General features: G+C 44.4%; 2 protein-coding genes across 2 annotated transcripts in view; both read left to right on the top strand.

The window, feature by feature from the left end:
• Positions 1 to 410: 410 nt before the first annotated feature.
• Positions 411 to 25,915, top strand: HIRA (histone cell cycle regulator; the record flags this gene model as incomplete). The annotated part of the gene is made up of 25 exons (XM_079544008.1): positions 411 to 447; positions 4,086 to 4,148; positions 4,858 to 4,968; positions 5,725 to 5,815; positions 6,342 to 6,436; positions 6,786 to 6,881; positions 7,119 to 7,279; positions 8,137 to 8,304; positions 8,827 to 8,940; positions 10,662 to 10,732; positions 13,132 to 13,237; positions 13,809 to 14,036; positions 14,385 to 14,470; positions 14,834 to 15,028; positions 16,398 to 16,568; positions 17,711 to 17,915; positions 18,608 to 18,712; positions 19,493 to 19,641; positions 20,748 to 20,909; positions 21,629 to 21,687; positions 22,383 to 22,488; positions 23,396 to 23,518; positions 24,008 to 24,171; positions 25,157 to 25,245; positions 25,799 to 25,915. 25 exons carry the CDS (start codon positions 411 to 413, stop codon positions 25,913 to 25,915), a joined length of 3,072 nt encoding a protein of 1,023 aa, XP_079400134.1.
• Positions 25,916 to 27,478: 1,563 nt separating this feature from the next.
• The window catches only part of PPIL2 (peptidylprolyl isomerase like 2), a gene marked incomplete at both ends in the record, with an annotated part of 55,227 nt that continues 54,895 nt past the window's right edge, over positions 27,479 to 27,810 (top strand). The window contains 2 exons of the mRNA XM_079544031.1: positions 27,479 to 27,510; positions 27,597 to 27,646. Of these exons, the coding sequence (XP_079400157.1) occupies positions 27,479 to 27,510; positions 27,597 to 27,646 (82 nt within the window). The remainder of the gene's footprint in view (positions 27,511 to 27,596; positions 27,647 to 27,810) is intronic.

Here is a 27,810-nt window from a genome sequence, read left to right as displayed (position 1 = left end):
ACCTCCTGGCCGGCAGGGGGCGCTCGGCCCGAGGGCGGAGCGGCGGCCCTCGCGGGATCTCGCCCCCCGGCGGCCGAGGCGGGGGAACGCCGGGGCTCGGGGGCGGCCGTTTCCCGCCGGGCCGGTTTGGCGGTTGCCAGGCGCCGAGTTCCGGCGTTCGCCGGGAGCCGCCGGGAGCCGAGAGCGGGGGATGCGGCCGGGCGGCGGCGGCTGCGGCACGGGCGGCGCCGGGACATGGAGCGGCGCTGAGGCGGCTCCGGGCGGCGGAGGGGGCGGGCAGAGCGGCGCGGCGCTGCCCGGCGGCCGCTGAGCTCCGCCGCTCGGTCGCTCGGCCGCGCGGAGGCAGCCCGGGCGGAGCCGCCCTGGGGTCCCGAGGGCGGAGGCCGGCGGGGGACCCCGGGCGGGAGACAATGAAGCTCCTGAAGCCGACCTGGGTCAACCACAATGGTGAGGACGGCAGGTGCCGCGGGCCGGGCGGGGCCGGGCGGGCGGGGGTGCCGGGGAGCGCCGGGCCCCGCGGGCGGCGCCGAGGCGCGGCGAGATGGGAGCGGGGTCCGTCCGGGCCGGGGAAGATGGCCGCGGGGACCGCCGGCGGCCGCGGGGCGCTCCGAGCGGCTGGGACCGAGCGGCTGCGCCTCCCCGCGCCGGGCAGCCCGGCGTAACGCGGCTGCGGGACTTAAAACCGGCTTCCGGAGCGGTGTCTGCGTCCGGAGCGCCGCGTCGGGACGGAGCGCCGGGCGGAGAGCTCTGCTCTGGCCGCGTTGCCCTCCCGGCCGCGCTCAGCTCCCGCTCCCGGCGCCGGGTGAGACCGGCTGAGCGGCCGTGCCCGCGGCTCGGCCTCGGGTCGTCCTGCGGCGCCGGGAATGGCCGCCCGAGCCTGGAGCTGTAGCTCCCGTATGGCCGTGCTGCGCTGCTCTCCGCGGGGCGGCCGTGCGATGTGTGGTCGTGGCGATCGGAAAGAAAGTGGAAGCGCTTCGCTGAGGTGTTTGTTACTTCTCTGCTCGATTGATCTGAACCGATGCAGCGTTTGCGCCTCGCTCTCTGGCCGCTCGTGGGCTGGATGGCTGCCGGGAGCCCACCTGTCAGCAGCGAACTTCTGGCCTGCACCTCTGCAGGTCGCAGAGAGCAATGGCCCCCTGGCTGTTCTCTGTGTTTCTTTAATGGGTGCACTGCTTCGCTATGGCGTGTGTTTGGGAACTGTTGTAACTTTTGGCATTAACTTGTGAACTCTAGAAAAGCATCCTCTGCCGAGCAAGGCTGTATCTCACGGGTGATGCAGTACAAGGCTTTGGTAGCCCCACGTTTTGTCTCCATTTTTGCCGCTGTCCTGCTGGGGTGAGTTTGTGCAAGTCAGTTTGTTCTGCAGGTGGTGAAACTCTGCTGGACGTTTACCACTGCTTTCATCTGCGAGGCGCTTTAAGGTCTGTGGCGCACAGAGCTGTCTGACATTCTCACTACCTCCTTCTTGGGGCAGGGAATGCAGGATCAATCAGGTGAGATCAGGCAGGTGATTCTGATGTACCAGGGTTCCAGATCCCACAGGCATTGCTGCACATTAGCCATTTCCATCACTTTTAACAGGCTGCACGTTACTCTGGTACCTCCCTAGAGGTGGGGATGGTTCCTGCTGTGGTCTCACTGTCCATAGCTCTTGCTCCTTTTGTTTTCACTGCTGCCAGAAGAGCTTGCTGTTGTTGGTGCATGAGCAAGAGTCAGGATCTCAGGATGGCTCCTCTGTGCGCTGGTTCCTTGCTGTCGTTCCTCCCTTCCCCTTTACCTGCTCAGTTTTAGGACTTGTACTTTACTGAACGGGCTGGAAGCGGCTGAAGGATGCTGGCAGGCATGCATGGCAGCTCTGTGAGATGACAGCCATGGGAGTCGGGGTTGCAGCAAGTACATTCAGTGCACCTGGGCTTCTCAGCCCAGACTGTGTGTGCTCCCTGTAAGAGCCCTGTGCACGTTTTGGCTCTACAGGTTTTTGTCTTGGCGTTCTTAATGTTGCCTTGCCAGAGTGCTTGTTGGAAATACTTCTTCAAGTGGATTTTCTGTAAGCTCTTTGCACTATTAATGGCAGTTTATTAGATATTTTATAGATATTCAGCTGGGGTTTGGTTCTCCCCCCATTTCCTTTCAGTACCCGTATGAAGGTACACAGCGCAGTGTATGTGCACGTTTGGCACACAGCTGGTTGAGAGCCCCGGTCTGTAGCAGTGGCACATGCTGAGCCCTCGTGGAAGGAAGTCCTGTGCGATTCTGAGAAACCTTGCAACCCCTGAGGTGCTGTTGGTGTGTTACAGCTTGTAGGAATTGGAGCTCACTTTGTTGAAACATAGGCACAGAGTTTATTATCTCTTCAAGCTGTAATGGTGGAAGGTAAATATTGAAATGGATATGTGAGTCACATAGGATGTTGTGTCTTGGATGGGCTGCGAGGAAAATAAATAGAATCTCACGAAGTGGAACTTTGCATAAAATTCCCTTTTTATTTTAGTGATTATTGCGTAGAATTAAGTAACAAGCCACATGATGTCATATGGTCTGTCAGAAGGTGTTCTGGTTTCAATGGATCTGGTTTGCTGCTTCGTGCTGTGTAGTGGGGAGCTTCAATAGCTTCAACAGATTGTTTATAAATTATTAGGAGAGGGGAAAAATGTCCTAAACCCCACTGTTAAATTGCAGTGTTACTGTTTAAGTGTCACGTGCATCTTATTTTGATGCTTGGTGACTGGTATGAGTGAGAACTTCTCCAGTGACGGGCATGGCAAGGCACTGGGAGAGTGACCTGGTGCTGTTGGGTGTCTCAGCAGTGACCAGCAACACCATCGGATACAGACATGGAGCTGAGGAGGGCGGCAGTTGCTAATAAATAATGTCTCCTTCTTTGCAGTGTTGTTTAACTGCAGCCACCCAAGCTCTGAAGCGCTGCCTGTGCTGCTGGGGGGGCCGCGGCTCCCCTCTTATTGAGGGCTTTGTTCCTTCTGACTCACGGGGAATCATCGGGTTCCAGGTTTTGTGAGTGATGCAGAGGCTGAGGACCTAAAGAGGCCTTTAGGATTAGAAGGCTTCCTGTGCTCTCACGGCTAACGGCCCGGCACACATGGTAACTTCGGGTGTGAGGTTATCGGAGCAAAGGTAATCTCTTCCACTTGTAACATCTGTAGAGGGAGCTGTTCCTGTAAGCGTCAGTGGCTTACACTAGTTTAAACAATGTGCTGGTTTAATGTAAGGGAGCTTTTGCACCTTGGGAAGGGCAAAATCAATGTTTGCTTCCTGCCTGTGCTTCTCCAATACTCAGTCGTTTGTGTTCATTCGAGATGGTAGGGAAAGAAGAATGGAGTCAAGCACGAACTGAAGAAAAGCCACGGCTAAATCTCAATTTGTGCTCTGTGTGATTTAGAGGACTGGGAAGGAGTGCACGTGGAGCGCTGTCTCAATCTAGTGAAGGTCTTTGCTCGGCTGCCTGTAAAACTTTAGGGGAATCACGTGTCATCGTTGCAACACAAATCCAAACAAGCTAAACCTCAAAACAAGTCAACATAAAGAAAATACATGAAGCAGAACACACATCCCTCAAACAGTAAGAAGTACTGGGACAAGGATTTTGTTTACAGTTCAGCGTCAGGGAAGCCAGATGGTATAGTTGCAGCATAAACCCAGAGTTGGAGAATCTAGTTAAATTCTCCAGGATTTATCAACAAAACAACAAAGGACAGAAACCAAAACCTTGCTTCAGGTCATCAGCTAATGAGCTGCAGAAACCTGGAAGAAATTCCGTACCCAAGTGTGATTTTACCTTGTTGGTGCAACTGTTGTGGTGTTGCTTTGCCTTGAGGCATTTGGCATATCCTGCAGGATTACCTCTCCTTGTTCATCTCTGTTTCGTTTATGGCACGGTAGCTTCCATCTACACTAATAGCTGTTCTTTTCTTCACATTGCTTTCGACTCTCCTACTCAGCTGTATTTCTTGTAATCACTGCTTCTAGAAGGAAAATGCCGTTTGCCAACCTGAAGGGTCGTGGATCTGTTGGCATGACTGCCTTCTGCTCACTGTGAAACAATTCACTGTGTTGTTCTCTGATTGCAGGAAAGCCCATATTTTCAGTGGACATTCACCCAGATGGGACCAAGTTTGCAACAGGAGGACAAGGTATGCTTACACCCTGAGGAGGTTGGGCCCCTGGGCACAATGACCTTGTGGCCTCACAGTGCTTCTGTCTTCCCAACCATTTACAAACACATCACATAACTGTCTGTATCTGAGGCATCACTCAGGATGTATAGAAAAGCCTGCTATGATGCAGCAGGCAGAGCTGCGTTCCCCGATCTGTGCATCCTCTTGGATGTCAGTTGGGGTGGTGCTGCAATAGATGAGTAGTGGCCATAATGGCCAAATTTCTTTTTCATCTGAGGGTGTAAAGAAGAGGACCTGAGTGTTTGAACAGCTAAATAGGGAAATCAATGTGTATAAATGGAACGGCTCGAGAAATGTGTGCAGAATTATTTGCTGTTGTCATCCAAATAACAATTTTGTTGGCTGTAATAACTGCCTTTTAGATTTTGAATGTATGTCTTTGTTAAATACAATTTTACTGTATAAATGGTTGGTGCCTGTAGTCATCATTGTTACTTGAAGTTGTTATGTTGTTACACGAGTGATTATTTTTTATCACGGCTTTGTAACTTAATTTGCAGTGCAGTACTTCTGTGCTACTGTATCAGAATGGCATCCATAGTTGAATGTTTCCAGAGTTCCCACCCAGCAGTGGCTAAATCCCTCCCTGTTCCTTGCCTGTGTTGAGTGCAGCCGTTTTGCCGTTCTCATGCATTTAAAAGGAGGGCCTCTTGTTCATCTGCAGGTCAGGATTCTGGGAAAGTTGTGATCTGGAATATGGCTCCTGTCCTGAAAGAGGAAGATGAAAAGAATGAAAATATTCCCAAGATGCTTTGTCAGATGGACAATCACTTAGGTACGTAGATGCCCTTACTTATTTGTGCTGGCTGTTTCTTATTTGCCAGAGCAGTTCATCTGTCTGTGATTACAAGAATCGTGTTTTGTTCAGTGGCAAAGAGTCATTCAGTGCAGCAGAGGGGTCTCGTGTTTTGGCTGGATGTGTTTTTAGATATTTGATAGAAAATGTTGTTAAGATTTGGCATAGAGGAATACAAATACCGCTGGAAGTCCGTGACCTCTGGCTGTGTGCATGACACAATGGGTAACACACCTGAGAAACTGGGGGCTCTGAAGGACAGGGTGAGGGATAGGTATAAAGATATGTAATATGAAGTGTATCAGTAATAGTTCCAGATTGTTCTACGCTTATTGCACGTTGTAATTGGAACAAGTATGGTTACCTGAACAAGCTATCCCTTCTCTTTCTGTCAAGATGTATGTTTTTTTCTTTACTCTCTTACTCCCACTTAGTTTTCCCCAGGCAGTTTCCTTTGTTAGGTGAATATACATCTTTCACCTTTAAGTTGCATTTAGTGAAAATTCTTTTAAACAATGAATAGTTTTTAAAAAATAAGGAGTTCCTCTACTGCCACTGAAAGAAAGGTAAGTCCCAATTCATTTATCTAAAGCAGACAGAGTGCCTTGAGTGGAAAAACCAGACTGACGTCCATAAGGTCTTCTGGCAAGCTTTACCTCTTATCAATTCTGCCCCCAGTCTAGGAGATTCTATTCTCAGTTTTCATTTGACAAGCTTTCTTTTCTTAATTTTCAGCTTGTGTGAACTGTGTGCGATGGTCAAACAATGGAGTTTACTTGGCTTCAGGAGGAGACGACAAACTGATCATGGTGTGGAAACGAGCCGCGTAAGCATGTTTCTTCCTTCTTGGTTTTGTGTTTTGTTTCAAGTAAGTGACAATATCAAGTCTATGAGTGTTTCTTCCCTCTGCAAGCATCTGGAAAGCTCACTGCTTCCTGTGGTGTGTGTGGAGCTGCAAGCTGTGATATCAATCACTGGTAGTCCTTTATCCCATCTCTGGGGCTGGAGCTGTTCTACCTGGGCAGTTGTGCTTCTGTCTGTGAGTTAAGGCAGCATCTGCCCTTGAGGAAAACTTCCTGATGAGATCTGAAGGTTTCCTTAAATAATTAGTTTTTTATTATAGCTATTAGTTTTTGCTATTGCTGGACAGTATAACTTGCATGGAAGCTAGTTTTTTTTTTTTTTAATAACTGGAATTACTTTCTATAAACACGTTTTTGTTTCAGCTTTGTATTGCAGAAATACCTGAACGTGAAATGGAAGCGTACTGTGCAGCTGGTTTTTCCTTAGAAAGAGTGTGAAAAATGTGAGATGACTCTGTTGGGAACTGTTTTTTTTTCTATTTTAACTAGGTACATTGGACCCAGCACTGTGTTTGGTTCTAGCAGCAAACTAACTAATGTTGAGCAGTGGAGGTGTGTATCAATTCTCAGAAGCCATTCAGGGGGTAAGTTAACAGGCACAGAACAAACATAATTTGTACGCATGCTTTGGAACGAAGTGAGTGTGTGCAATATCTGCTGCTACTTCCAGTGTGTGCAATATCTGCTGCTACTTCCCTGTTCAGAGCAAGTACTCTATACGTGCATTACTACTTTTATAGGCACTAAATATTGCATTTCTGTGTTTTCAACTTGTTTGGCCTCAGTCTCAGTTTGCTGTGTTCTGTCCTCACTCCCACTCCTGTGATACTGTTGTCATTTCTTGATGACGGAAAAAATGTTGCCCCACAAGTTCCTTTAAAAAGATTTTTGGATTCTCTGGTGGCGCCTTACACAGAGACTTTTTTTAAACAGATGTCATGGACGTAGCATGGTCTCCACATGACGCTTGGCTGGCATCCTGTAGTGTGGATAACACTGTTGTCATCTGGAACGCTGTCAAATTTCCAGGTGAGAAATCTGTTTCAGATGTGCAAGCATGTAATACTTTGCAGTAAGCTCCTCTGTGGGTGTTTCACTGGCAGTGCCCATGTGGCAATGGGTTGCCTGCCTTTCAAGATGGCACACCTGCAATACAGAAGCCGAATTTGTTGTGACAATCTTTGGGTACCAAAGAAAGGATGAATGTTTAACTAAAGTTCCAGTTAAACTGCTGCTTTAAAGAGTTTTTTGTTGTTGTTGGAACAGAAATTCTTGCCACTTTGAAAGGACATTCTGGCTTGGTGAAAGGGCTGACCTGGGATCCTGTTGGAAAATACATTGCCTCTCAGGCTGATGATCGGAGTTTGAAAGTGTGGCGGACAATGGACTGGCAATTGGAAACTAGCATCACAAAACCCTTCGATGAGGTACTTGAGAATGTGTGACCACTCCAAGTGAATTCCTGCAGAATGGATGAAAATTGTTAGATTAACTCTGGTTCTGAAGAAGCACTGGGCAGTGTCATCTGAGTTAGCGCTGTTAAAATGTCTGGTGGTAGATTCTAAAGGGGATGTGAAGGGAAACTTTCTCATGCAACGTGTCATTAAATTGAGACTCTTGCCACTGAACTTCTTTCATGCCAAAGATGTGTATGGTCGTGGAAGCAAGTAGATGCCTGGAAACATGGAGGTTGTTTCAGGGAAGAATTGGAACAAAGAAATTGTGTTGCTTTTGCATTCTTCGCTATGCATCTTCTATTGGCCTTTATCAGAAACTTTGACTTTGATCAGGAGGTCAGACTTCTGGGGAGAAACTGACGCTTAGTGAGTGGGCTGTGTTGCACAGGGACATGGTGGTGTCAGTGCCAGTACTCGTAGTAACAGACTGTAAATGTCTGAATACACAAAACGTGTGGCAAGCTGAAGTCTCACTGTTAGCAGCTGATGTGCTGCAGCCCTGTGACTGGCTAGAACTGTGATCGTTACTGAGTGTGCTGGGTGCAAGAAGACTTGTGTTTCGTTTCCTCTAAAACTAATTCTCTGGATGCCTTTTTCCTCCTTTTGTTAGAGCTTCCTACGTCATGCTGCATAAGCGTGGCTGGAGCGCTGAGAAGTGTATGTACTGTCTTTCTTGTATGGACACAAGAGACTCTGTAACCATATTTCCTAAATCTAAAATTTAAATAGTTTGTGTGTTTAAAAAATAATGATTATATATAAAAATAGAAATATAGTTTGCCAGACAGTCTTTAAGTTCTAGTACGTTTTCTTATTCATTTCCTCAGTGTGGAGGGACAACACACGTGTTGCGTCTTAGCTGGTCACCTGATGGTCACTATCTTGTTTCTGCTCACGCCATGAATAATTCTGGACCTACTGCTCAGATCATCGAGAGAGATGGATGGAAAACCAACATGGATTTTGTGGGGCATCGGAAGGCAGTTACGGTAGTGGTGAGTGAATGACGATTTATTCCTGAAATAAAATCATAAGATGTGCTTTTTGGTAACTGTATGCGCCAGAGGGACGAGAGAGGGGGACGGATGGCAAGGTTAGTAAAACGTGTGAAGTAAAATGTGGTGGTGTTGAATAAATTTCAACTTTAATGCTGGAAACAACCAGCCTGATCTTGTGATACGAGAGCTGGATGCAGGTGAACGTGAAAAGAAGGGGGAAATACAGGAGCAGGCTGGCAGTGTCAAAAGCCAGCTTTGTTAGCTGCTCAGCAACTGGGGTTTCTGTTGGGTTCCTGATCACTAGTAAAACTGATGTTCTTTGGCATAGCTGGTAAGGTGTTCAGACAGTCCATTAAGTAAGCACGTGGGGCTCTTTCTGTGCTCTGACAAAGCCTGGCTAGGGACTTCATTTCCATGAGATGTTTTTCTTTTTCACACAAAACTGGAAAGCTTGTTTTTAAGGCAGATCTACTAAAATACGATTGCTGTAATAAAATTTGTGGCCTCTCACTTGTGCAGAAATTCAATCCAAAAATATTCAAGAAGAAACAAAAGAATGGGAGCTCTACCAAATCAAGCTGTCCCTACTGCTGCTGTGCTGTTGGCAGTAAGGATCGATCTCTTTCTGTCTGGGTAAGTGTGTTTGCCTTCTGTGATTAACGTGGTCATTTGGATAGCTTGAGGGCTTTGCACAGAGGTCATGTGTACAGCATCAGGTCTTTTACTTAGATTCATATTCAGATTTTTTTATTCTTGGTTATGAGAGGATTAAATGGGAGAGAAGAAGTGGATTGGTAGTAGCTTATTTCAGGAATTCAGTGTTCTGGAGCCAAGAACAACTAGAAGCCAATGACAGAGTATGTTGTGGTGGTAAAGGGAGGAACTGTTAAGGGAAATAATGTCTTACTTCAGCTAACGAACGTAATTCAGCCCTATTTCCTTCCAGTGTCTTTACTTGCTCTCCATGTGAGTCCTAAAGAAAAAGACTGTACTATCACTCCATATTTAGCTCACCTGTTTTTTTTAATCATTTTTGGAGCCTAGTTTTGATAGTCTTGCTTTTTATACGTGCAAGGAGAGTTCAGCATGCAGAGCACAGCTGTTTCTGAGCGTGTGTCTCATCTTTGTGCTCTGTTCTGGCTTCAACCCCTGGCTTCTGCCTTTGCTATGAAAATCAGTGTGAAAGTAAATGAGCTTTTAAAACATACTTTCAAGTTTTCAATTTCTAGTTTGTGCTTTACTTCAAAAATCTGAACTCAAATTGTTATTCTGTCTGAGAGAGGATGACTGTTCTCACATCTACAAATGCAAGGGGTTGTTTGGTAACTGCCAAGAGTAGAGAATAAGTTTAACTGTAAGGCTTTATAATGAGAATGTGGGCCAGAACACAGCTACTGTTTATAGATTCCAGAGTGGTATCTATTCATCAGTCATTAAATGCATAACAGTCAATCTCTTCCTCGCCTTGCTACCAGTGCTTACCCGTATCCAAGCGCCACTGTTGGTTTGCTTTATTCTATATTTGTACTGTGACTTCATGCAGGGCGTCTGTTGAAGTTTTGCTCGGTATTGTAGAAATGCAGTTATAGGCAGTCATTACCCCCAAAGAGCTGTAGGAATGTATACAACACAGGCCAAGGAGGGAAACAGAAAAGGAGCTGCTGAAGACGACACACGACCTCTGTGTACCAACGAGCATGAAGCTTCTAGATCAGTTTATCTTCTCGTGCTTCATTCTGCTTTGTTTTATGTGTTGTACTTGTGCTGTAAACATCAAGTTTATTGGCTTAACATTAAGGAGATGAGAATCTCTGATTTGAGCAGCATACTGGAGTTTTCATGTTCGGTTCTTTATTACTAAGCTGATCTGTAAGTATAGAAAAATCCTCCTTATGAATAATTGTGAGTGAATTTCCCTCTGCTATTGGCAGGCATCACTTGCTTGGGCAGGTGGTCTGGGTGAAGACATGAAACCTAATCTGTCTTCGTCTTGTGCTGGCAGTTTGCAACATCCTTATCTCAATAAAGCTTAGAATAGAAAGCTGTCTTAGCATGTGTGGAATTACCTTTTGAGTGGTAGAAAGCTCTATGAGTGCAGAAGAAGGACTAATTTGGTGAAGACATTTTGTGTTTCAGAAGGGAGGGGGAGATTGAATGTCAACCTTTCTTCTGCGGAGCTTTCTGTGCTGGTAAGGAGATAGCTTTGGATCTCATCACACTGTCAAGGATGCAGCTGTCTCTTGGCCTAGTCTTGTTTGGAGAACACTGTTAGACTATGGGGAAGTATTAATGGGGTAAAATTTGTGGTAGCATAGAACTTCTGAATTTCTGAGTGTTGTTTTTTCTATTTTAAGCTCACGTGTCTGAAAAGACCTTTAGTTGTCATACATGAGCTGTTCGACAAGTCTATCATGGATATCTCCTGGTAAGTTGATTTCTTACAGAAGCCAGAATGTTGTCAGCTTTAGGTAGGCACGTTAACTGGAAATTCATGGAAATAGTGCAGGTTGTATCTGTTGGAATAATAGATCCTGATTTTTCGGTTCTGCTGCATCGTCTTTGGTGTCGTGACATTAGCTATTATCATGGGATCACTTCAGCATGCATGACATCAGAACTGAACAAAACCTCCTGTATTTAGGAATGTCTGCCTCACTGTTGGGACAACCAGCATCAAAGGCCGAGGTCTTAGGAAGGCAAAAGGTAACAGCTCTTCATTCATAGTGAGACCTGAAAAATGAGGAGGTAGTGAACACGGCACTACTCTGCAAGGGGTAATAAAAATAAAGAAACAAAAAATCCCAGCAGCGCTGCACTTATGCAATAGGTGACTGACAGAGTTTGGGCTTTCTATGTTATTTAACACAGCTGATTACATAGGTTGTGTTAATTTGAGCGTCTCCTAGCTTTTGAAATTCTACCTTTGTAGCTGTGATGCTGTGTTCTTACAGAGTGAATTTTAAAGCTTACAATTGTTGTAGGTTCCTATTTTCTGTGTGCTGTATGAATTTTGCCATGAAGCTCAGAGAAACACATGAAAAATTCAAATCCAAAGCATTTTGCTTTCATAAATAAACACCAAAAAACAGAATGTTTCCTGGGAACTGGTGTTATAGGACAATATCACAGAATCACAGAATCACCCGGGTTGGAAGGGACCTCAAGGATCATGTAGTTCCAACCCCCCTGCCTAGCAGGGCCACCAAACATACACATTTAGATCAGACAATAGCTTCAAATAGCTTTGTTTTCCTGTAGTGCTTTTTAATTTTCCATCTGCAAATTGCACATTTTCAGTGGCATAAAGTCATTGGGAGTAATAGCTGGTTAACGTTTTGCTGTTTAAAAGGAAGTAGTTTTGTGGGATGTATGAGGTAAACAAAGCTTCATCAGGAAGCTTATTATTTTATATCCTGTTTACAAATTCAAATTTATGGCTAAAATGCCAATATTATGGCATATTCCCAGAAATGCATTCCAGTCGGTTGCCCAATTCTAAAAACAGACTGATGAAATTCAAAGGAATCTGAAACTATTACACTGTTATAGCTGCCTGGGCTCTGGCTTGGAGCTGTGGGCTTGAATCCATTGTTACAACATCTGAGTGCCATGACGATGTTACACAATAATTGCTGGGGTCTGGATGTCAGTAGGAGCTCAGCAATTTTATCTGATAATTGAGCAGAAAACTCTCCACTAAGTTATATCACTAATTGGAAACTGTGTTGTTTAGCCCAGTCATGGTGCTGATGCTGACTCTTCTGAACGTGATGCTACCAATGTACAGCCACCTCAAAGAAAGCCATTTCAAACACCTGCAGCTGTCGTGCATGCAGTGTTTTTAAACCTTGCAGGACTAGTTTGGATAGGACCAAAGAGTTCTGCCTGCTTCCCTTTTTTCTCTTTTCCTCTATAGAAGGCCATCTTACTTTACCTTACTGCCTCTGTTAGGTCAGTGAATGTGTGTTACTGGCTTGGTAGTCAAAACTCATTTTTTTTCTAAATGTGCAATACAGGAAGGCTGCCGTGCCATTAAGGGAACAATATATCCTCTCTCTGCTCTCCCACCGAGAAAACCTTTTTGTCCTCCAGAAGAGCAGTGTAACACTTTCCCCTGTGTAAGAGCACACGCAGTTTGCTTAGAGAAACAAGCAGTGAACTCAAATATATGCTCTTATCTAGTGCAGCGATTTTAGGCCTGCTCAAACACACATCTTGCTTTCTTTTTATTGCTGTCACTTCACATAAAGATGATTGAGAAAAGGTGCTAAACCAACACACATAGCTTCTCTCTTACAGTCTTTTCCCTTCTCCCTCCTACCTTGTTTATTTAGACTGCAAGCTCTCTGTGGGAATAGACAATCTGTTGTAATTTGTTTCCCATGCACGATGAAGCAAAGTGGCAATTCTATTAAGAAGTGTGTCAGCTTACCTGCTGAAATCCCTTTTCTTCACCCAGTTCTGTTAGCACACAAATTCTCTGTGCATCTTTTGAAGCAAATATACCTACATTTTTCTCTCTTTGTGCACAGTGAGTGCTTCAGATGATATTTTTTTACCCCTACAGAAGGCTTTCCGTGGTGCCATAGGGTGTATTGTTCTACAGCCACCTTCCCATGTTCGCTCTGATTTGCCTTCTTTCAAGGATGAGCACACAGACCCTTGCTGTCCATCGACACCTTTTCTCCTGGCTGTTCCATTTCTCAGTGTTCACTGTGATAATATACCTTAGGCTAAATGTTGTTTTTAATTCTGAAATTCGCTGTATGGCCCCATCGCATCAACAAAAAGGAAAAACCAAGGGTGAATCTTTTTTTCCTTCAGGACCCTCAATGGACTCGGTATCTTGGTGTGTTCCATGGATGGATCTGTGGCGTTTTTAGACTTTTCCCAGGATGAACTTGGAGATCCACTCAGTGAGGAGGAAAAGGTACAGTAAGCAATCCCGAGAATCTGTGATCTTATGTAAGGGGTGTATTGATTCAGTTAAAGTACTGGAATGTTTATAGAAGTACGCAGTGACTGATTTTCATGTTGCAGAAAAATGTGTTGTTGTTTAAAAACAGTACAAAGAAATGAACTGATGGTGGTAGCTTCTATTCTGGAAAGAAAGCGTAGCTGGAAAACATCCGCCTGCTTACACACCATTATATGTTACAAGTAATTATTTGACCAGGGAAACCAAGAGTGGGTGCTTCAGAACACTTTAAAATTACTCTTTGACTTGCTTGTATGCAAACCTTTTTAAACTGATTTGCTGTTGGCTGTTTTTAACTCTTATTGCTATTAGCAACTAAAGCTTTGAATTCTAATTAATGTACTGATTTATTATTAGCTCACAATGTAAAGAAAGGAGAAAGAATGATTAGTTTATAAATGGTGGAGGACACGTATCGAATCTTCTATCTGTTAGATTTGTGTGGTTCCTGTGCATCATAACTAGTGATGTCACACTGGCAGCTGTAGTCACTCTTTGTGTGGTACACTTCTGACACTCGCAGAGCAACATCCATCAGTCCACGTATGGTAAAAGCCTTGCTATAATGACTGAAGCTCAATTGTCTACAACCATCATTGAGAATCCAGAGATGCTCAAGTATCAGCAGAGGCAGCAGCAGCAGCAGGCGGAGCAGAAGAACGCATCGATGAGGGAAGCATCTGGGGCTGCGGCCACAGCTCCCAAAGTGGCAAGCATGGTCAATGGGGAGAGCTTAGAGGACATTAGAAAGGTAGGTGCTCTTGGGTGGTTACTTTATAGCATCGAGTAGGAAGTCAGCAAACAGCAGATGTTTGTGATAAAAGAAGTTTCTGCAGCCTTGTTCGTGTTGAATAGGTCTGGAATTGGAAATGGCTGTGCCTGAATTAAAAATGAAAAGTAATTCATGCTATGTTATTACCTGAAAGCAGTAATCAGAACTAGAATCCGTTGTATTTTGTAACATGTGAACTTAAGGAGGATTTTTGATTATTTTTTTTTAAAGAGGTTATGTTACAGAAATATTCTTGTAGATTCAACTGCTACGTGTGCAGTAGCATCCTATCTATCACAAATAATGATTACATATATTTCCCAACAGAATCTCTTAAAAAAGCAAGTTGAAACACGAACAGCAGATGGCCGGAGGAGGATCACACCTCTCTGCATAGCTCAGCTGGACACTGGGTACATTTGGAAGTAGTTTCTAAAACCACTAGAGATATAATATCTTCTTAATAGATAAGCTAACTCTCATTGTCTGCCCTTGTAGATGAGTGAACACTGCTAAAGTTCTGTGGGTTCATCTCTGCGTTAATGCTGGCTTTATCTTCATTTGTGTATGGAGAAGGGCTCTGGGAAGTCAGTGATTGGTGGTTTATTTAGGCTGTGTGTCCCTTTATGTGTATGTGTTGTGTATACATAACGTGTAATGAAAATCTCTGCGTGCAGCAGAGGGAGAAATGGGATGAGTTTTAATTAGAATGGTTTTCTTTCCATTATTTTCAAAATGTTTTGAAGAAATCTATTTGTTGTTTGTCTTTTACTTAGGGATTTTTCTACAGCATTTTTCAATAGCATCCCAATATCTGGCACACTGGCTGGCTCAATAATGTCTTCTCAAAACAACCAGCAGCTCATGTCATTAGATTCTAATGCAGCAAATTCACTTAATACTTCAAAGCCTTCTGCAGAGCCAACAGCAGCCAGTATAAAACCAACAGATGATGCAGCCAATAAGGATGGGTCAGTATTTGCAGGTTTTGTTTTTCATTTACATGGTCTTGGTTTAGTTCTTGTTTGTGATTGTGTCATCAGTCAGTCATTACACTGATCTCCTTACCCCAGAGCTTTCAGAATCCAGCACTCCTGCAGGAGGTTTATGAGCATTAGGTTACTTAGCAGGCGATAAATCGGTAGTGAAAAATTTCACGTGCGTGGTTCTGAAGGTGAATTCAGTGCAACAAGATACAGTTGACTGTGTGCTGATGCTCTGACAAAGTGCCTTGCTATCAGAATTCTGAGTTGTTATTAGTAAATGAATTTTCCAGCAATGAAAGTAATGAAGTCTGTTTCCCTTGAGTTCTGTCCCGTGTCCCCTAGATCTCCTCTCCTCAAGCACAGTAATATTTCTTCCCTACGTCAACAACTCAGATGAGAGAGGGCACAGTGACTGGCTTTGTCAGTGCACATACACTGAGTCAACTGCGTGTCTTTCAGATTAATTGCAGAACAAGTAAACTTTAGTCACTTTTTCCTCAGTGGTAATGCTGATCTTCCCTCCCCTCCTATATATATATTTATAGCATTTGTAGGAGCATGTCATTGAAATCTCTACTACTCCATTAAATTTAGTTGAAATTGGTCATAAATTAAAGAGTGAGCGGTAGGCTGTGAGGAACGATTGACAGACAAAATTATTAAGTCTCCTTTTCTTTAGAAATTGGGCTTCTAGCTGCTCTTTAGTGCAAGCATCAGTTATCTTAGAGCCCTTTGTTCCCCAGAATGGATTGAAAAATCTCTAAAGTAAACAGCTATTCAAATAACAGATCCCTGGAATGCTTTAGTGTGGGGAAAACACATTCCTATGTCTTAGTCATGCTTGGAAAAGGCATAATAAATTGTTTGGATTCTTCAACAACAAAATTAAAACTTGGCATGGAATGTTTCGGCGCAAGTTCTTTGATTGGCATGGACTGGAATATAATCCTATAAAGGAAAGTGTTTGATAACAGGAAGAATGGATAAAACCAGAAATTCCAGTCGTTATTTAAAACAGCAAACCTTTCCAATTAGGAATGTAAGAACTAGCTAAAAATTTAGTTCCTGAATTAAAAATACTTAAAGAATGAGCTAATTAAAGTCACTAAGTCTGGATAGATCTAGATTAAACAGCAAGATTTTAGCTCAGAGATGCGCTGCAAACAGTTTTTGGCACTAGACAAAGCATGGAATATACTGACATGTGAAAGGTGAAAAAGTGTATTATAATTCTCACATCTACCAGTGAAAAGTTTTGAATGTGATTTCTAGCCAAGATGATGAATGCTTCCAATGTGGGTTACAAATACTAAATTTCTTTCAATCCTTTTTCTCACATCCCTTTTATTGGCAGTGTAAATGCTACCTCTGTTTCAACTGCTCCTCCTGCATCATCTTCCTCTGTATTGACAACTCCATCCAAGATTGAACCTATGAAAGCATTTGATTCTAGATTTACAGAACGATCCAAAGCCACCTCAGGGACTGCTGTCATAACAAATACAAATCAGACTGTTGTGGACAGGTAAGAAATAGCCCAAAAGACAAAAAAGGACAGTAATGTAGAGTTTAGAAGCTGATTGTCTGCGGTGCTAATGCTGTGGAAATTCTTGGGTCTCTTTCAAAACTGGAATGAAGGAGAGAGGTGGAAATGGGTGAATTCTCTGCTACCACTATCCTTTTGTGCATTTATTCTCTGGCATATGGCATGGAGCAGACTCTTCATAATACTCAGTATTAAAGCTCCCATTACAAGAGGCTGTGTGTATGTTCGTGCCTTCATCTGTGGATATGTGCATCTGTGCTCCTAGGAAGACAAAAATAGCCACCCTGTGTCCATGTGCAAGAGTGAGATTTACTTTGAGATAAATGACAAGATGTCTCTGCAAAGGACCTGTTGTGCCTTGAAGGCATGTGGAGAAGACTCTGATTTTATGTTTTTTTCTGACTTTGGATCCCCCATGATCTTTATTAAAAAAAAAAAAAAAGGGGGGGGAGGGGTTGTAACGTAATGTGTTTCTCTGATTTATTACTGACAAAGTGTGTTTTGATTAAATACCTCAACAGTTTTAGTCAGCATCTAGCCATGGTTAAAAAAGAGAAGTATTAGGTTACTCTCATACTTGTTTCCAGTGTGCTGGTAAAGTTATGGATAAATGGAAGTTGTTTGGCAGAATTCAAATGCCCAAGAAGAAAGGTTTGGCTTATGCAAGGAATTCCTAAGGAGTGATTGTGGAATAAGTAACGAAACGCTGTGAGTTAATAACTGGCCATTGAGAGGAATGGGGAGAGAACAGCTGGAGGATCTTTTCTAGACTATAATGTCTAATGAGGTCATAGGGATTTGTACCCTCTCTCCTTTACTTTTGTTGTATTCCTCAAATACGGAATGGAGCACTGCAGGCACTTAAATGGCTTGTAGACATGCAGCTTACATTAGTTAGAACTGAACTGGGGAAAGGCAGCATAATGATAAATGAAGTCCTGCTTGAGTAAGCAGAAAGTGTAACGTCCGTTGGAGGTGAAGAGATGAGAAACTCTTATACTTTAAAGTGCTGGATTATTTGTATCGACCCGGGGAAGAGGACTGACTGTAATTGTAATTTAGCACTATAATAAAATACAGCTTTTGGAACAGGCTTATATGAGATGTGTTTACTTCCACAGACTGAAGGATCAGAATTTAATTAAAGACAATAAGCCCAAGGATATTCTGGAGAGTAGCAGTGACAGCGAAGAGAAGATTCCAGCTGCTAAACCACTCAGTGCACCCAAACGAAAGCTGGAACTTGAGGGAGAAACGGTAGAAAAGAAGAAAAAGGGAAGACCTCGAAAAGACTCCAGACTTGTACCAGTAACTTTAACTGTTCAGGTGAAATAAGGGAGATTCATTATGACTTCCAGTGTTCGTGTAAGAAAATAAGTCACTTGTTCCATCGAGTCAATGCCACCACTATAGGATTCCTCAGATTTTTTAGCTCTCCCGCTTTGAACCTTGTTCTGATTTAAGATAACTAGCAGGTTCACATGATTTAGCAAACACTATCCTTTACAAGGATGAGCAGAGATGCTCATTAAATGGAACCAGTGCTAAGTACTGATAGTCTGCCAGATCACTGTATGGAATCACGAGAAACTCCGTTAGTTCTTGGAGTTCTTGGTATTCTTCATGGGCAGAGGCCTGAGCACAAGAGTTTGATGTGGATGTAACTTAAATGCTTATGCCTTCCCTAGGAATTGGGAAGCAGCAAGTTACATTGCAGTTTCCATCATTTTAGGAAATATGTATCCTTCTAGTTGAAATTTTCAGAGCTTGGCTCTTCTGTGAAATATACCACGACTTCCATTAATTAGTTCCAACTAAATTTTAACTTTAGTTTGCACTTAAGTCTCAGGAGCTGTATTAAAAATACGTTTATATAACAAATGTGACAAAGAACATTTTAGATGAGTGTTATGTGGGATCTTTAAAAAGAGTTTTTCAAATCCATTTATGTTGTAACATATCTTTGTTTTTAACCTTTTCTTAATGGAAAAATATAACCACTCTGCATTTTTTTCCAGTCCCCAGCTGCACTGGCTTCTGAAAAAGATGCTGCATGCATCTCTGCACCAGCATTAGCACTTAAGCTGCCAACCCCAATCCCACAGAAATCATTTACTTTGCAAGTAAGTTGTCTACAAGGAAAAGAAGCTTACTATTAAAATATGTATATACATATATATATATATTTTTTTAACAAAAGATATTGTTAAAAATATTAAGATATTTAAGATCTTTTGATGAATGAGCGTCTTCGTGTGTGTTCAATAAGAATGTACACTTCAGCCTTTGAGAACATAACTGTGAGAAAAAACAGCATCCAATCGATTAAGAATGGGTACTTCTGCACTAGCTAAACTGCAGTGAGAAATGCCTCTGGTTCATCAGTCCCTCCTGGTTAATTAAAATGTATTGTAAAGATGAGTCTCCAAGCAGAGTAACTGCTGCGTTGTTATTACGCTTGTGTTGGTGGTACATGGCTGAAAAGACAGCTATTTTCTGAGACATCTCTGGAGGTGCTCCACATTCAAAGAGACTGACAAATAGTATTTATGAAACGGTTTTTCTGCATGCTTAGGCCGCAGCAGTCTGGTGCTGATCTCAAGAACTGAGGGAGAGCTGGCACGGCTGGAGGTGCCAATGCCCTGAGTTAGGTGGCGCAGACGAGCACGGCCTTTCTCTGTCCATAGCTCTCAGAATACAGAAAGGGTATTTGTGTTGTAGCCACGGCTGATTTTCAGAGGTCTGCTTCTTTTAAAGTGCAGCAGTATATTTTGAAGTGATTTTAAGCAGAATGCCATACTTCAGTACTTTCTTAACTTCGGTGTTTGAATCTAACATCATTTGTTGCTTTCTGTGAGGAGATGCTTTTCTCTTCATGAAATATTATATTTTTCCTTTTTCAGGTAAGTTCAGATCCATCCATGTACCTTGAAGTGGAGAATGAAATGACCACAGTGGGAGGTTCCAAGCTGAGCAGGTTGAAGTGTAATCGAGAAGGAAAGGAATGGGAGACAGTCCTCACCAGTCGAATTCTCACAGCAGCAGGAAGCTGGTAAGAGAGCCTGTTTTTGAGGAAGTGAAAGCCTGAAGGGAATAAATAGTCCTGAGGGCTAGAAAATGTTTTGGAGGTACAAAAGTACACTTGAGAAGAAGTGAATTACATGTAAAATAAATTTTTGTGTTTTACAGGGAGGTGGAGGCTCTAGAAGAATTTTTATCCACTAATTTAGAAATTTTGATTAACTGCATCACTTCTGTTAGGGATTTATGTGATGATTTTTGCTTGGCTCAGGATGTCCTGCTTGTCTTCCACCTAACCTGCTCTTCTGCACTGATGCTCTTAATCTCTCATCCTGTGGAAGTTTTGGAGGGGATTTTGTCAGCTACTGCTGTTTCCTGTCTTAACCATCCCCACCTCCTCCTTTCCCTCAGCCATTGTAGTCTTTGCACTGTTTTACAATAAATATTCTGTGGACAAAAATACCTATTGCTTTCAGTCTTGAGACCAATTTCACTCCAAATGTTAGTTTTGTTTACAGAATCTTGAAGCGTCGTGGACTCTCAGCTGATAAGAAATATTGTATATTTACAGTTCTTTAACTTCCTTCATTAATGCTAAGTACATCATGATAACGTAGTAGTTAGCATTTGATTTTCTGATGGCACCCAGAGATTACTGATATTTGTAGTTAGTAGCAGTATCTCCTATGAGGCTGCCATATGTAGTTGAAAAAAAGGTATTGCAAACACAATACCTTTTCTTGAGGTCTGGAAAAAAAGCAGCAACATTTCTAAGTTAAATACAAATTCAGGCCTGAAGAAGACCTTGAGTATATCCCAGAGTTTTACTGGTATTTCCAACTATGCCACTAAACGTAATAAAAGGTAGCACCTCTACCTGCAAACATTCTCTTGCCTATTACAAGAGAGTTCCATCACTGTGGTTAAAATAAACAAAGGAGATGTGGAATGCACCTAAAATGGATAATCTGACCACTGTTGGCCTTTCCTTTTGGTACCTAGGATTTTGTTAAAAGCTGTAATAGTTACAACTGGAGCTAGTTCCCTGAAAGGTATGGCAACCCAAGCAGGCAGTGTGGTTTTATGCAGCTCTCGTGTATTGAAACGTAAGAGTTTATTTTGGACTTTCTTTTTTAGTGAGATTGTCTGCGTAGCCTGTGAGAAACGAACGCTGTCGGTATTTTCGGCTTGTGGTCGCCGCCTTCTTCCCCCCATAATACTGAATACGCCCATTTCCACCCTGCATTGCACAGGTTCTTACATCATGACTCTCACCACTGCTGCTACGCTCTCTGTTTGGTAAGCGCCGTGTTTGCTCGCAGAGGCTGATGTTATAGGTTACTCTGTTCCATGGTGGAGCTGATGCGTTCCTGTTGAAACTGTGCCTTAAAGCCAGATCCGAACATGAGTCCCATTTTGAGTACAAGATGAAGGTACAATTGGGCAGGACTTGAATCCCCAATCTCCGTTCTAGGAGGGAACTTAACGTTCAGTTTGATACTATGAGTGAGATAGCAATAGACAGCAACTCCATGCAGACCATGAATCTGAACAGATTCCCTAGGGTATGTATGGAATGAATAGGGTGTGAGGTGGGAGAAATGCAGCCTTTTCTGTCTTCTGTCTTGCTTAGTCAATGAAATGCATGGGATTTAGAGTACTCAAGGCATCCTTTAAGATATGAAGGTAGAAACTGCAGTACTTGTTAAATTAAATCTAGTACCTCATACAACTGTAGGCAAGTCAGAGCTCCTACAGGCATTGCTGGGGCCCTCAGTTTGCTTAGCTGTAATGAGGATTCCTGATAGAAAGGGACATAAATTTTGTTCTCTGCTATTGCTTCTGCCCTGATACAAGAACTCTGAGTTTGCCAAAACAATTTTCTTAAAGCAATGGGACAAACAAACAAAGCCCCCCAGTAACTAGCATTGAAATTGAAATGTATGTTTGTTAAATGATTTTGGAAGTTTCTGTTGTTTGTAAACTGCAAACTTTTCCTTTTGTGCTTCTTTTTTTAGGGATGTTCACAAGCAGACAGTCATTGTTAGAGACGAGTCTTTGCAAACAATATTATCAGGTAATAAAGGAGGTCATTTGCCAACCTCTAGGCCCTGCCGTGCTATTTGGTCACATTCATGACTGTGCACACTCTGCAAGTGTGTTATCTTAATGATGAAGAAAAAGGGGGGAAAAAAGGCAGTTTCTCAGAGCATACTGTCTTCTACTTTAGCTTTAATCATCTCCGTACGAACCATAACTAACTTGACAAGTATTTGTTCCAGCAGTTTGCAAGAGTCTTCATTAGAAGTTAGATGTACAAATCCTGGGACGGAAATGTTCCAGGAGAGGCAAGACTCCAGCCACCTCACTCACACAATGTTGATAGCGTGTGCAGCTTTTCAAAGATGCTGCCTTTTAGAATTTTGACTTAATGGAAGAAGAAAGATAAAGGCTTTGGGGATTACAAAAGGCATGGCAGATTTGCTGACAATTTCACTCAGATACAGAAAATGTTTCTAATTAAGCAAATGTTGTGGATAAATGGCAACATCGAGATTGACAGTGGATTCTGCAGGCGAACAATCTTAATGCCACGGCTCTGAGCCTGGTGCTGACCATTGTTTTTTAATGTTCCTATTAATCGTTGAGAATAACAATTTGTTCACCTTTCTCTGTTGGTTGCTGAGACTACTAGTTGGCAGTGGTAGCATACTTAGCACGATGAATGCATGCAGGACTCAAAGTAATACCTTGCTTTCGTTTGATGTGTAGGAAGCGATACGACCGTGTCTCAGATCCTGCTGACTCAGCACGGCATTCCTGTAATGAGCATGTCTGATGGGAAGGCGTACTGCTTTAATCCTTCTCTCTCTACATGGTACGTTTTACGTGTGTGCCTTTTACAACGTAGCCAAGCATGTATTCTGGTTTACTGTTTCACTCCACATTTTGAAAGTTAAAGCAGTGCCCTGGGGCTTAAGTGTGCTCTACTTGTTTAGATAAACTGACAAATTGTGTGGAGAACTTCCCAGGCACCATGGAGCAGGGGATGGATTTCCAGGCAGAATTCTGACCCCGCTGCCTCTTTGTTTGTTTGTACTACAGCTTTGGAAACATGTAAAAGAGTGATCCCTTTAGTCATCGTACGAATTTAAACATGATAAAGCAGCGAAGGTTATTTTAAATATTTGTGCCATTTACCTCTGAGCTGTCTGGAGGTCTAAACTTAGCGCTGTTTTGAGTCACTGATTCCCTCGGCATCTCAAACTTAGTGAAAATGATATCCTTGATTAGGTGTGGAAATGTCAGCTGTAGCTGTCAGCAACCTGGGTAAGAAGGAATAGCTTAAAGTCTGAAGAGTGTCAGAATGTCTGTGATGACCTGTCCAGGGGGTGGGGGGACCTGGCCCTCCCTCGAACCAGACTCACAGTGTGAAAGTCGTTACTTCGTGCGTTTGCCCCAGTCTTCATTATGGGTATGCTGTCGTGTGTGCTCTAAAATGCCAGACAGTGGATTTCCTTGTGCTTTTCAAAATAAATGCATTGTACTAAATGATCAGCCCTGTCAACTCTGGGGGTGGGAGGGATGTTTCCATGAGAGGACAAGTGGAATTTGCACAGACCACAGCTGTTCCGACTCAGCGTCCAACTGCGGAGCATCTCTGTGATACACTTCTGGTAATCTGTGAGCCTGCGAGTCGGGCTTTGAGGCGGAACAAAGCTGCATCAGCTGATATCACTGCTTGCTCTCTTCAAACTTGTCTCTGCTCTGTTTCTCTTTTCCAGGAATCTTGTTTCTGACAAACAGGACTCCTTGGCGCAATGCGCGGACTTCAGGAGTAGTTTACCATCCCAAGAAGCCATGTTGTGTTCTGGGCCCTTAGCTGTAATACAGGGACGAACATCGAAGTATGCCTTCTTTGCTTCATTTCACCAGCATGTTTGTCCTTTTCTTCCCATTACTTGAGCACGTGCCTGAATCAGTGAGATGTTCCTGAGATGCTGATTGCACTGATATGTATCAGTAGCTCCTGGAGCGTTTGTATTCTTCGCACACCTGCAGTCTGTACTGCAGTGCTGCTCTGAGGTTATTCGGGGGGCAGGAAAGCATACTCCAAAATTAACATTTTTGTTTGAGTCTCCTCTTTATTGAATGGGTGAAGTATTTGATGATTCTGTGCATGTAATATCTTAATTAGCAATTAGTGACGCCTGTAATTATAGCAGTGGAGGGTAAGGCAGTTTGCAGTGAAGCTCTGCCTTTGTCACTCTGGGCTGGAACCCTGAAAGCACTAGGTGCCTCTGGAAGTGAAGTGCAGAACTGTGTTACAAGAAGAATTTTGTCTTAAAATAGCATCTGATATTATGGTGCCATGTTAAATTTTCTTTGGTTTGTAGTTCAGGAAGGCAAGCTGCCAGATTGTTCTCCATGCCTCATTTAGTGCAGCAAGAAACAACGCTTGCATACCTGGAGAATCAGATAGCAGCAGCGCTTACGTTACAATCCAGTCACGAATATCGCCACTGGCTCCTTATCTATGCACGGTACCTGGTTAATGAAGGTGAGACCCAGCGTGCTACGCTGCCCCTGCAACTCTTTGTGTGTGTGTGTGTGATTGCACTTCATCTTCACTTGCTCAGCACTTGGTGCCTGGACTCGCTGCTCACGGACGGCCCAACCAGATGAAGCATTTGTTTCCCGTAGTGCTTCAGTACTCAGGAATCCTCGCATGCTGTGAACAGACTGTGGTCTGGGGAAACAGTGCCATCTATGCGGCCTTGAGCATGGGCAAAAAAGTGATGAGGGTGCATCATGTGCATTACATGGCCGCAGCTACAGGCGCTTCAGAAGCAGCGGCAGCACCATGCAAAATGTGAGATACGTGCTGAGGAGCAGAACTGCTGCCTTTGATACGTACACCAGAGCACACCCAACTGTGGAGGGTTTGATTCTGTTACTTGCTCTTTATACCTCACTTCGCATTTGAACACTCCATCAGCACTAAATTCTGTGAGGAAAGTAATCCGCAGAGACAGTTGCTTGAATCCATTTCATATTTGAATATACCCTTTATGCTGCTATGCTAAGCAAGGCTGACCAGCTGGCTGTGGTTTTGGGGATTCTCTGCATCTCTGCTTGTTTGTGTTCCAAATTCAGTAGTTCCCGTTGTGTTTGTTCAGCCCCATTCCTGATCACATGCAGTCATTTTGCACGGAGGGGAATGAAGTGGTGTTAGGCCACCCATGCTGTGTTGGCAAAAATAAAAACAAGCACTGATTCTTGGCCCCTGCTTCATTTAATAAGAGCCCGGTGAGTTGCATTTGATTCTCTCTGTCCATCTAGAGTCAGGACACATGTTAAAAACAGTTACACGTGAGAAAGTCCTCACTAATTGAAAAGAAACATCTGCGTTTTCAGAAATCCTGCATGTTGGCCTTACCTTATTCTAGATATTTGCAACTCTTTTTCTTGAAAATGTTGTCAGTTAAATTGTGTGGAGGTTTTATATAGTGAAATTTTTATGATCTTATTCTGATAATATTCAGGGTTTGAATATCGTTTGCGAGAATTATGCAAGGATTTGCTGGGTCCAGTCCATTACTCAGCTGGAAGTCAATGGGAATCAACAGTAATGGTGAGTCTTGAGGGAGAGTTTCCCATGGAAATTACAGGATGTGGGTACACAATGTAACTTAAAATGTGGTTGAACTTAATATAATCATGGATTAAAATGGTTTTTTTGCTAATCCTGGAACCCTTTACACTCCATAGTCCTATCCCACAAGAAGGCTTCTTCCCATAGCACTTATATTTATTTCGGGCGAACCAGCAGATGAATGCTCAGCTCCGCAGTCCCTGCACTAGTCTTAAACACTGATCAGACGGAGTAGAGCTGCAAGTGCAGGCCTCTGCATTCTTCAGAGAGCAACTCTGAGACAGCGGTGTGCCGATGAAACGCCTTCCCTTCTCAGAGGCCGCAGCGGCTCCATGAGCACACAAATGTGAAGTCAGCTTCTATTTTAGTCAGGCAAGCAGAGTAAGAACTTAAAATGCATAGCTCTTCCCAGTCAGGAAAAGAAGTGCATGAATCTGAAGCAATCCTATGGATTACATTCCCAATATAAAGAAACGCATTCTAAGGAAGCTTTTGTGTTGTGTAGCTTGTTTTTTTGTTTGTTTGTTTTCAGGGTTTACGAAAGAGAGAACTATTGAAAGAACTTCTTCCTGTTATTGGACAGAACCTCCGGTTCCAGAGGCTTTTCACAGAATATCAAGAGCAGCTAGACATCTTGAGAGACAAGTAGCATTTCCCCAGCTTTTCCCTGAGGGGCCTGGTCCGAGAGAAACTGCTGAACAGCATAACGCGGGGACGGGAGAGGAGAGGAAAGGAGAAGAGAGGAGAGGAGAGGGAGCCCGGTTGGTGTGGGAGTGCGGAGGTGGCGGTGCTGTGAGGTGCCGGCGCTGCGGGTGACCTGCGTTAGTTTTCAAAGCTCACGAGCGGATCTGTGGAAAGGAGCGGACGAGCGTCCGCGGTTTCCCAAGTGAAACGTGACCATCAAAGCTGTGGCCTCTGTTTCTGCGGAAGGGTGTGCGTATGTACTTCGGGGGGGTCCTTTTGGATCTGATCGCATTTTAATATGGAAATTAGCTGAGAACTGTTTATGGGGTTTCTTGGATGTCCTGTGAAAAGCACAGTACTTCAGAGTACACTGAACAGCGTATTTAACCCTGTGTAGGGTTTTTTTGCCTAAGGATTTATTGAGGCTCAACACTATATTGAATTAGATGAATGAGCCGCATAAAAAGAAATTTCGTAAATATTACGGTATTACGCAGCCGATAGATTTTCCTGTGAATATAGTAATAATAATAAGAGGCTGTTCTAACACACGGACTATTTTTGTACTAGAATTTGCTAACTTGTGATATGGAATTTTATTTGGCCAATAATCAGGCTGTCTCTACAAAGTCATCTGGTAGGAAATCTAACTCTAATTACAAAAGCTACGTTTCAAAATAATTCAACCAAATTAACTCGTCCTCATCTGGTTTTTAATTTTTCAATATTTGTAAACGGCATCGGGGGGCGGGGGGGGGGGGGGGGGGGAACGACGGGACGGCTCTTTTTGTAAGTACAAAAATAAATGAAGACTGCATTGGTTTAAAAAACAACAAAGCGGCCTTGAATTGTCGTGACGAGGGGCGCGGGCACCTCTAGCGCCGCCGCCGCGTGCTAAATCGCGCTATCGCGTCCGGAGCCGAGCGTCAGGGCGCTCTCCCTTCCAGGCGTTTTGGGAGCGGGGGCCGCGGGAAGGGATCGGCGCCGCGGCTCGGGCTGAGCTTCGCCCAGCCGCGCTCCTTCCGTGCGCTTCCATCCCGGCGGCACGGCGCTGCGCGGTGCCCGCACTTCGCTTTCGGAGCGGTTTCAGAACGGCCTTCAGCCTCACTCGCTCGGCTCGTTTTCTCCCCGAGCGCCGCGCGCGCCGCTCCTGCCGAGAGGCTGAGCCGCGCCCCGCCGCCATAGCGGAACTTCCCGCCCTCGCTCCGCACCCCGTGCCAGGCGGCGCCGCGCTCTCCGGTAACGCCGTTTAACGGCGCCTCAGCGTTCCGCTTCGAAGGCGGCTAGCTAGCGGAACACAAGCCCTCCTCGCTAAGTCTTAAACCCGAAGTCCGCCCCCGAAGCGCTACGAGAGCCGTCCGCGTCGGACGCGGCCTGAATTTCCCGCTCACGTTGCTCCGCGCTCGGTGCCGCCCCGGAACGCCGCGCGCCGCCCGCGTTTCCTGCGGAGCCGTTTGGAGCCGCACAGGGCGGAAGGAGCGGCGCCGCCGGGGGACCTCGAGCTGCTTCGGGACAGCGGGACGCGGCCATGGGGAAACGGCAGCACCAGAAGGACAAAATGTGAGCGGGGCGGGGGCCGAGCGCCGGGGCGGGGCGGGGGGCGGCGGGACCGCGCGATCGGCGTGCTGACAGCGCTGTGCCCGCAGGTACATCACGTGTGCCGAGTACACGCAGTTCTACGGCGGCAAGAAGGCGGGTGAGTGCCCCGCGGGGTGTGTCCGTCAGTCCGTGTGTCCGTCCGTGTGTCCGTCCGTGTGTCCGTCCGTGTGTCCGTCAGTCCGTGTGTCCGTCAGTCCGTGTGTCCGTCCGTGTCCGTCCGTCCGTGTGTCCGTCAGTCCGTCCGTCCGTGTGTCCGTCCGT

This window comes from Tetrao urogallus, assembly GCF_951394365.1.
Source record: "Tetrao urogallus genome assembly, chromosome: 17".
NCBI classification, from domain to species: domain Eukaryota; kingdom Metazoa; phylum Chordata; class Aves; order Galliformes; family Phasianidae; genus Tetrao; species Tetrao urogallus.
The sequence above is the reverse complement of the archived record's forward strand: the minus strand, read 5'-3'. Positions and strand labels throughout refer to the sequence as shown.